This window comes from Chelonia mydas, chromosome 17, assembly GCF_015237465.2.
Source record: "Chelonia mydas isolate rCheMyd1 chromosome 17, rCheMyd1.pri.v2, whole genome shotgun sequence".
NCBI lineage: Eukaryota > Metazoa > Chordata > Testudines > Cheloniidae > Chelonia > Chelonia mydas.
The window spans coordinates 24,451,014-24,461,602 of record NC_051257.2 but is presented as its reverse complement, the minus strand read 5'-3'; the positions used below and the strand labels follow the sequence as shown (position 1 = coordinate 24,461,602).

At 53.1% G+C, this 10,589-nt stretch overlaps 1 protein-coding gene across 1 annotated transcript in view; it reads right to left on the bottom strand.

Annotated features, from left to right (window-relative positions):
- Positions 1 to 5,011: 5,011 nt before the first annotated feature.
- The window catches only part of SEPTIN4 (septin 4), a 76,059-nt gene continuing 70,481 nt past the window's right edge, over positions 5,012 to 10,589 (bottom strand). The window contains exon 12 of the mRNA XM_037880774.2: positions 5,012 to 10,281. Within this exon, the coding sequence (XP_037736702.1) occupies positions 10,222 to 10,281 (60 nt within the window). The 3' untranslated portion in view covers positions 5,012 to 10,221. The remainder of the gene's footprint in view (positions 10,282 to 10,589) is intronic.

The following is a 10,589-nucleotide window of genomic DNA, read 5'->3' as shown; positions in this document are numbered from 1 at the left end:
TGATACTGCACACAGCAATGATGATTGTGAAGCTTGGTGGAGGTGGTGGAGTCGCAGGGTGGGATGTTTCCCAGGGAATGCCTTGCTGCTAAATGATGAACTAGCACTCGGCTGACCCCTCCAGGGTGAACACGTTGTTAATGTAGCCTCACACTCTACAAGGCAGCAGGAATGTAGGGAGGAGATACAACAGGGCAGAGAGAGACACATACACCATGTGTGTGTGTGAGAAAGACAGACAGACAGACAGAGACACACCCGTGTGTGAGATGCACATTGCCCTTTTAAGTTCGCTGACCCCACTCTAAGCCCTGGTCTACACTGGGCGGGGGGGTGTTGACCTAAGATACGCAACTTCAGCTACGCGAATAGCATAGCTGAAGTCGGAGTATCTTAGGTCGACTTACCTGGCCGTGAGGACGGCGGTGAGCCGCTCCCCTGTCGAAGTGAAGACCTGCCCTAAGTACACTGCCTTTTTAAGTAGATCAGCAAGTTGAGACAGCAGCTGCTGCCAGCAAGCTCCCTCCATCCTGAGCCCTGTCCTGTCCTGGCCCCCGCACAGCAAGCAGGAGGCTCCCGGGAGCAGCTCCCAGGCAGAGGGCAGAGGCAGCACAGGGCAGTGGGGGCGGGACAGCTGAACTGCCGGCAATTGGTAGCCTGCTGGGCAGCTGCTGCACAGGGAACTTAGGGGAGCTGACGGGGGGGCTGCCGGTCCACCCTGGTTCCAAGCCCCCACTGGGCTGCTCTTCCTGCAAGCAGTGGACAAAGCAGGCGGCTGCCAAACAATTTTATAAGGGAGCATTGCACAACTTTAAACGAGCATGTTCCCTAATTGATCAGCAACAAAACAACGTTAACCGGGAGGACGTTAAGTGAGGAGCTCTGTATTTAACTGGTGCTCGCTGGGCAGGCTGCGTGCTCACACCCCTTGCTGTGCAGGTGCACTCTGCTCCCCCCAGAGGTGGCCCGTTCGTCCAGCGAAGTCATGACGGGGAACAGCCCCTCGCCTTGTGCACTGAGTTGCCCTGTAAGGCCAGTACCACTAACCGTTAATGTGCATCAACCTTTCCTGGCCTAACGAATGGCTCAGAGTAGGTGACCAGCTACAAGTGTGTGAGAGTGAAAACGAACCAGTAACTCACACAAAACGGGTCTCTCCTAGGGAGCAGTCTAGCGCAGGCAACGCTGCATTACTTAGTTAGTGTATCGGTAACTCCTATGGGGTGCTAGTGCCGGGCCTTCACAGCCATAAACCTGCCGAGCGCCTTTGCTACCGAACTGAGCCCGTAGCCTGTCTTTACGAAGAACATCGAGGTGTGCTGAATCAGCATGCTGCACCGTCTGCTTGCCCAGCTTCTCTGCAATGCACCTCCCATCCAGACACCAGCCTCATCACAAGCTAAGGTAAGGGAGCTTTCTGGGGGAGCCCTGGGTTAAAGTATTGGCAGTTCTTCACTGCAGAGCAGTCTCCTCTTCTTAGCCTGGCATGCTATGAAACATCTGTCAGCTGGTGAGTCCTAACAGCACCTGGTAAAACGCAGCCACCATGTGCCAATGACCAGGGTGAGTGTGGATGGAGGATGGAACACTAGAGAGCAATACACGTGGCATATTCTGGGTGTGATTCACCATCCTGTTAGTCCAGGGCTGAGAGAAATGGAATCACACACCATCCACCTGGAGTGGGGCAGTGAATAGTGCTTAACATGGGACACTGCTTAATAACACAGCACTGGATAGGCCCCCAGCTGGCGCCTTGAAGTCAAGACTATTATGGGGAACCCACCATGCCTTTCCTGACTGCTGTACAACCCTATACATACACCTGCCCCACCCCACACATAACGTCTGCCCAGTTTGTGACCATGCCAGTGGTGAATGAGGAGAGGGGACAGAGGGCTGGGGAGAAGCACAGTGTGGTTGAAATTAGGGCTGTCAAACAATTAAAAATAGTAATCGTGTTTATTCGCACTGTGAAACAAGAACAGAATACACCAAGTGAACTTTATTATATCCATTTTGGGATGTTTTTCTACATTTTCAAATATATTAATTCTAATTACAAGGCAGAATACAAAGTGTACAGTGCTCACTTTCTTTTATTATTTTTGATTACAAATATTTGCACTGTAAAAAGAGATAAAAGAATGTTTAGCATATCTGGCACCTAAATATCTTGCAACACCAGCTAGAACAGCGCATGTGAACTCCTGTTCTCACTTTCAGGTGACATTGTAAACAAGAAGAGGGCACTCTTATCTCCCATAAATGTAAACAAACTTGTTGTCTTAGCAATTGGCTGAACAAGAAATAGGACTGAGTGGTCTTGTGGGCTCTAGAGTTTTACATTGTTTTGTTTTTTGAGCGCAGGTATGTACAAAAAAAAAATCTACATTTGTAAGTTGCACTTTCATGATAAAGAGATTGCATGACAGTACTTGTATGAGATAAACTGAAAAATACTATTGCTTTCGTTTCTTTTTTATAGTGAAAATATTTGTAATAAAAATAATAATGGAAAGGGGGCAGTGTACACTTTGTATTCTGTGTTGTAACTGACATCAACATATTTGAAAATGTAGAAAAAACATCCACAATACTTATAATAGATGCAGGTTGGTATTCTGTTGTTTAACAGCGGGATTAAAACGGCGATTAATCACGATTAATTTTTTAATCAAGTTAATTTGTTTTGAGTGAATCTCTTGAGTTAACTGCGATTAATTGACAGCCGTAATTGAAATACAAAACGTTGCTGTGCTGTATGTGGGAAGGGTTCAAGCCTGGACCCACAAAAGGACGTGGGCGTTGCAACAGCATCACACTGCTTACCTGTTAGGTGCCTAGCAAATCACTGGCACACACTGCGATCTGTGAGCCTGCGGTAGGTGCCCAGGTTCCCTGTACGCTGCCCAGGGTGAGATGGGCTCCTGAGAAAGGGAGCATGCTAGGTGGGAAGCTGCCTAAACTAGCCAATGGGAGAAGCTGCCCCGACGGGGTGCTGGGCCCCATCTCTCTCTCAGAGATAGGTACGGAAGGCCAGGCTGCAGGGAGGCACCCAGCTCTGCTAGTGAGTCTCAGCTGAGAAACAGCTCCAGAAGGTGGGTGCCTCTCGCAAGAAGCTGGCGGGAGGGCAGAGGAAGACACCCTCCCTTGTAAGACTTGGCCCAGTGATTAGTGAACTCACCCAGCCTGCGAGTGTGTTCTGGGTCCAGTCCCTCCTGCCTGATGAGAAGGGGAGTCCCTCACCATGGGGTTGTGGGGCTCCCTCCTGGAGAAACTGCTCCATGTTGGCTAAATAATGAAAGCGTTGGGGGTGGTAGGGTGGTGAAGGAGCACATGAGCACGACAATGACGCTGCAGCCTGGTGAGAGAGCGAGGACCCTGCTCCAATGGCTCTGAGCATGACCACCGGATCGGGCCCAGCAGGCAAGCACCTCTCCTCCCCCAAGGTGTGACTCACTCTGGGGCTTAGCTGGGTGACAGGCATCCAGACCCCTAGATGGAGGAAGCAGAGCACAAGTCCAGAGGCAGAAATGGAGACACTTGGGAAACAGCCCAAGCTGTTGTTCTGAGAGCAACGAGGCAGCTGGCACTGCCCTCGGGCTGCAGCGGTGCAGGCAGGGTTCCCAGCGCCGTGTCTCCAGCAAGGCCCATTTCTGGTGGCTCAGGGGGGACACTATGTACTGTGGGTTCCCCCCACTGGCCAGTCTGGCTTCTGCTAGCTCCACATACAGCTTCTCACTCACCGCAGGTGGTGCCTCCTCCTGGCTGCTCTGGGGAATAGCTCGCTTCCAGATCCGACACATCCCCTTGTGGTCTCCCGTTGTCTCCCCTCACTGCAGCCCCTCTCCCGCGCCAGGAGCTGCAGCTTCCTCTTGGTGACTCAGCTCACCATGGGGTGTCCCCTCTGGGGTACAGAGTCTCACGGGACCCGCTGTCCAGGCAGACCCACTCCGCCAGTGGCTGATAGGGGCCCCGGGCTCGCCCACTACGCCATATCCAGCCCAGGGACCCTACAAGATGCAGCCAAGGTCTGCTCAGTCCCCAACCCTGCTGCTTTCTCCCGGGGCTGCTTCCTACCCGCCTCCCACAGGCTTCCCGAGTCCACCCTTCCCATAGGGCCAAGCCCCCAGGGGTCTTGCTCTTTCCCTGGCTTCCCCCCGTTCCCTCCCTAATGCACAAGAGGGGTGACTGCAGCCTTCCTCCCTGCAGCCAGTTCTGGAGCCAGCTTCCTGGCTATTCTAGCCTAGCCTGCACCAGCTCCATCACCCAGTCAGGGGTTGCTTCTCCAGCCTGAGCCCCCCATGTGGGGCCAATCTCCCTAATTGGCCCTTTCTCCTCCCAAAGGCCTGATCGGAGGGGACTGGTCACACAATGGGGCTAACAACAAGAGAATACCCATGATGGACCCAAAACTGCCTGACTCCCATTCGTTTTAATGGGATTTGGGTGTCTAAATCCCTGCGGCTACACTGAAAGTCTCAGCCATGGTTCCCAAACACCCCAGAGGCTGGAATTCATTTGCATAAAGTGTTCATCAAACAATTAAAAATAAACAAATTAGGAAAAATCAGTGTTTGTGAACAGTTTGGGCCAGCCTGATCCCCTTAGCTTCTTACTCTGGGCCTGGCCCCGCTGGTGTCACTGGAGCTATTCAAGGAGTCAGGCACTAGTCACCATGAGCCAGGGAATCAGAACCTAGTCTCCTGGAACCAAAATATGGGCCAAATCCATCCACTGAGCTGTTTGTTACAAACCGGTCGCCCAGCCCAAGGCCTGCATTCTGTCATGCCAAAACCTAGAGACAGTAACTTTTAACATGGAATCCTTCTCATTGGCACACACCTTAGCACAAACACACCTCGTGCACACACACACCCTACAAGTACAAACATACACACACACATGCCAGGTTCCTGTTTCAAGAGGTTCCCCCCACCAGGTAATTCCCATCAGCCATATTTATTGAGAACTTTGTGGAGCGATAAAAATATTTCCACTAGAGCTGTAAGATTTTATAAACCTATATTCTTTATATACTTTAATAAATGCCTCTCTGACAATCATGCAAAGATAGGTATTTCTGTAAGAAAACAGCTCGATAAAAAAGGAAATGGAAAGCACTAATCCACCCGGTGAGGCTCTCCTGCCCTGGACAGCTGCCTGGTCCCTCACGCAGCCAGGGAGAAGACACCCTCTGGCTTTTTGGCCTATTCAGGAATACAAATCACAGTTTTCCCACAATGCCCTGCTTCTATCAGACGAGCCAGACCTGTCCCCTCAGAGCGTGGAATGACCTACAGACCTCTCCCCACCGCCCAGCACAGGACATGTCCTAGAAAAAGCTGCTTTGACCCATACTGACTACACCGAAGGGCGGCAGGGAGACAGCTTCCTTTCCTCCTATTGCAACTCTGTCCAGCACACCTGGAGAGACACTGCGTCAGCTGCATCTGAGAAGTGCTGTGGCCAGGAGGCTGACTGGCAACTGCCCACAGCTCTGCATGTAGCCTGCGATGGGGGAGCGGAAAATGGTGTTGAACCAGAACGTGCAAAAGCAGCCAGAATTTGGAGACAAATACACATCACTGAGTGAAAAGCAAACTGTTCAAAAGGCAGAAGAGATGGGGGCAGCCCAGCACTCAGACCTGAGCTTGGATTCTGACCACCCGTCATGGGAGGGATGGGATCTGGGTGGGCGGTGAGCTTATCTGCACAAATACACACACCAGTGGCAGGAAGCTTCTCTGTTGCACCCTGCCCTGCACAGGAGCTGCAAGCTTCAGTGGCACCAAGACCGGGAGCAGGGACATGGCTGTTTGTGGAAAGCAGGCCACCTACTCGAACTTCCCAGCAGAACTCAGCTACTTTCCTAATGGTGCCACTAAGGGAAATAAAGCCCAGTTAGACCTAGGAAACTGCCCTGACTTCCCATGAATGATGCCTTCAAAGAACCTCAGCTTGGTCTGGCAACCTACTAAGAAGCAGACGTGTAGCCGTCACTTTGGGGAGAAGGTTCTTGCCCTCGCTTATTAGGACCTTTACATACAAACAGGACCACTGGTGCTTAGGCATCCGTGGGCTGCTTCTTGTTCCCCAGATTCTTGTGTGTGTGACATCACAGTGGTTGCTATGGAGATTATCATGATGTCACAGAGGGTTCTGACAACTTCTGGGGAATAAACACCAATGAGCCTGCTTTCATGCAAATGTCCCTTGTAGGAGACATAGCATGGAGGTGACTTCTAGAGCAGCCGGACTCTGCAGAGTGTTATTCGGAGCTCTCAGCTGGGCTGTATGGGGAAGGAATGGGCTCGCACTGCACAGCCTCTGGTTGGTGCATCCGCATTTTCTATGTTCCTCAACGGCTCCTCTGCTGAGAGGGAGGAGCTAAGTGAGGTCAGCTGTGCTGTGGCAGATGCGATGACCTCAGTGGGCTCAAACTGTGAGCTACAAAACCAGAAAGGGACTCTTGCCACCTGGAGTCTGATTGTTCAAACCCAGGACTGCCTCCAGCTGGGCACTCTCACTGGGGTAACGACACTGTGGGCAGCATGGGAATTGCTATTGCAGGATGCTGCTTAGGACTGACGCTCACACGGGTGGAACTTTGTTGCTGAAAATGGCTAGTGGGAAGGGATCACCGGTCTGAGCCAAGCTGCTCAGAAATCACACAACGCTTGAGAACAAGTTCAGGAAAGCCTTCCCCATTGGTCGCTGAACATTTGTTTCAACAGACATTTTTGATGGAGCTTTAAATTTCAGACAGCGAAAGACATCCCTATGGGGTGAGAGCTAATTAATACACTGGCATTTCAAAAGAGCTGATTGTCCTAGTACCTGAGCACCAGACACAAGAAGCTGAAGAATTCCCCTCTATTTGACACTGGTGAGGCCATATCTGGAGGACTGCGTCCAGTTCTGGGCCCCCCACTACAGAAGGGATGTGGACAAATTGGACAGAGTCCAGCGGAGGGCAATGAAAATGATTAGGGGGCTGGGGCACATGACTTATGAGGGGAGGCTGAGGGAACTGGGCTTGTTTAGTCTGCAGAAGAGAAGAGTGTGGGGGGATTTGATAGCAGCCTTCAACTACCTGAAGGGGGGCTCCAAAGAGGACGGAGCTCGGCTGTTCTCAGTGGTGGCAGATGACAGAACGAGGAGCAATGGTCTCAGGTTGCAGAGGGGGAGGTCTAGGCTGGATATTAGGAAAAACAATTTCACTGGGAGGGTGGTGAAGCACTGGAACGGGTTACCTAGGGAGGTGGTGGAACCTCCATCCTTAGAGGTTTCTAAGGCCTGGCTTGACAAAGCCCTGGCTGGGATGATTTAGTGGGCTTGGTCCTGCTCTGAGCAGGGGATTGGACTAGATGACCTCCTGAGGCCTCTTCCAACCCTAATCTTCTATGATTCTATGATTCTAAGTAAGCTCCTCCCAAGGGAGGACGCCAAACGCTTTGCTAAAGAGATGCTGAACCAGAGACAGCAGCTGGTGCAGGGCCTGTGCATGGAGATTGACGTGACACAGGGACACCCACAAGAATCACCCATCTTTCTCCAGATGGCATTGGTCACCATCTGACAGAGGCAGGATTCAGAGAAAGTGATGGGAACACCTCAAGGAACTGGACTGTGCCCCGAAGTGACACAACCGAAATGGTGGAAGCTTCTCAGAATTTATCCAAACTATCTTGAACCTAGTGAGTCTGCAAAGTTGGGCTGGACGACTCACAAGAACCAGCTTCCTCAGGAGATTTCTGGTCTTCTTTGCTTTGCTGGGCTGGAGATGCTGTCAGGACAATGCTCCTCTCCATTCAGCTCCTCTCCATTCTTCAACACCTCTGTTTTGGGGCAGAATGCAGGAAGCCTAGCAAACGTGGGAAGTCCTGGAAAGGTTTTGTTCAAGTTTTGGGCAACGGTTCAAGTCAGTCTATTTTATTCAAACTGGTTTCTCCATCTGTGGTGTCCCAGAAGGATAGAAATACCAACTGTCTGAATGAGGAATGCTCTCCGGGCACAACCAGAGAAGTCAGTTGTAGGGGGAAGAAGCTCCATGAGGACCATTGAGCAGGTCTTTAATCTGGATTAAGGCAAATACAGGGGTTTTCCATTGTGTTTGTGAGTGATATTTAGTAGGAGACTTTGCGACACAATGCAGAAGACACTGGGAGTGGAGGTCTGGGTGCGGATAGAAGAAAGCTGCTTCTGTCCTTGAAATGGTTTGGCCAGTCTCCAGGCCCCACCTTGTTGCCAGAGCTGGCTGGGAGGGTGAGCTCACCCAGGTCTTGGTTCCTGTTCTTTGCAGTGATGTTGGGAAATCCACTCTGGACATTGTGAGTCTGTGGCCTCACCCACCAGTTTGCTATAGTCACGCTCCTTGCAAGGTGGAGTCCGTGATCAGCAAGGGGGGTTACAGGGAGCTGTCAGCCGCTGTGTCCCCGGACTGGTGTGCAGCACACTGCGGGATGGGAGACTGGAAACGGGGCCTTAGTCTCCAGCATGGCCAATGGAGGTTCATCGAGACTCTCCCAACAAGGCAAGGACACTGGCTGAAACAGGGCACAGAATGGCCTGGCCAGGGGATTTCTGGGAGGGCCTAGCGTCAGGGATCTCCTTGTGCACTGCCATGTACAACTCACAATGAAATGCTGCCTTCCTGCCCCCATCACCCAGCTCACAGGAGAGAGGAGGGGCCCTGCAGTGTCTGTGTGCACATGCCAGGAGGGGACCTGGTGCCTGCTGCATGGGTGCGTAGGCACCTGTGCCAGGCTAGGGCCCTGCAGTGTGTGTGTGCGCGTGTGTGAGCAGTGCAGCACCAGCCCGGTGCTCGCACACACAGCGCTGCTCCCATTGCTAGGCCAGGTGTGCCTGTCCGACTCTCACTGCCCTGCTGGAGGAGTGGCTGGTGTGGGAGATGCTGCCTGGCCACACCAGGATTAGCAGAGCAGACGGGGGGCACTGGAGGATCCTGATATCCAGTCCCTCGAGGAAACATATTCCTGAGCATATTTACCCCCATGGGACATGGGTTCTGTGGCACTAGGACTGTTTCTATCTTCTCTGCTCCTCTCCCACCGGTGCCACTAGGCCACACTCTTCTCCGAGTGCCACGCATGGAGCCCACTGGCCTCACTAGTGTAGCACATGTAGGAGAGAACAGAATGTGGTCCACCAGTCCCAAGACCTGAGTAGTCCCTGAGGGTGGCTGTCAGCTGGTGGCCAGGAGGGAGGGGGCTCACAGAGGCTACAGGCGCCCAGCAAGTGGTGTGTGACTGTGGCTTGGGGACACAGACCCGCACTAGTTTTTAATATAGCGAGGGCAGGCTGCAAGTAGTGAAGCTAACTGGAGTATGGACCCAGCATCCTGGGAGAGCTTTACGTGGGTGGCTAGCCCATGTCGAAGCCTGTGCTGCTGTCGTTACCCACGCTAGCTAGACGGACGCTAACGGGCATGCAACGTCTGTTACAACCCCCCTTCACTTGCTGTGTCGACATCCCATACATCCGCTCCGCCTGGGCAGGGTCCTGGGGGAGCAGCTTATGCTTTGCTGGGAGCAGAGCAGAGCTCCCTGCAGCATGCGCTGCCAGGCCACAGGCTGCCTTGGGGACTGAGAGTTTTGCTCTGGAACTACTGCAAAATGCTGACTTCACTGGCTCCTCATACTGCTGGGGAGCAGCCTGGGCACACGGCCCTGGCCACTGCGCTGCACCAATCAGCCACGTCCCAGGCCTGCACCTGCCGCACGAGGCCTGCTCTGGGGCCCAACTGTGAAGGAGCCTTGAGGGGAAAATATGTGAAACTCAGCACTGTGTGTGTGTGGGGGGGGGACTCTGCAGACAGACATGCGGCTCTGCACACATTCAACACGAGGGAAGCAGCCCAGTGGCTGGGCCTGACTCAGTCAGACCACGGGGAAGACTGCCTGCAGCCGCAGGTGGGCAAGGCTGGGTTTGCAGGAGCCTTGCCAAGGAAGCCGGGTGAGTCCAAGCCAGGGTAGGCATGGGGAGGGCGGCTGCAGAAGCGTTGGTGCGGGTCAGCCTTTATTTCCTGTAGGTCGCTGAGGAAAGCGCAGCGAGGTCCATAATAAGGCGTATTGCGTCAGCTGAAGGTGCTAGGTGCGTTGTTGGTATTGAGTAGCATAGCTGGCTTTGATGGCTGGGGTTTGATGTAAACATTTCTGGTCTAAGTGGGGCGGGAGCTGGAGGGGAATGAGGTGGCTAGCGGGAGTCCTTCATCTGTCTCTGGATCTTCTGCAGCATCTCCTGCATCCGCCGCAGCTGAAATGGAATAAGAAAGCATGTGAGGGCCAGCTCCCCGCCGCCCACTGCTTCGGAGACCGGGACACAACCGCTGTGCTCCCTTGTGCCAGCCAGTGGGAGTGACAGCACAGAAGACTCGTCCTCTGTCACCATAGGGCCTGATTCTCCCCCACCTGACACTTGGGCAGCTCTTTGATACCTGTGCACAGGGAGTGCAGGGGCTGTTCAATGCTGCCCACTCTGAACGTTCCACCTGCACGAAGGGGGATGATGGTGAAGAGTGCTGGGGCGAGGAGCAGGCCCAGCATAGCTAGGCAAAGCCTTGG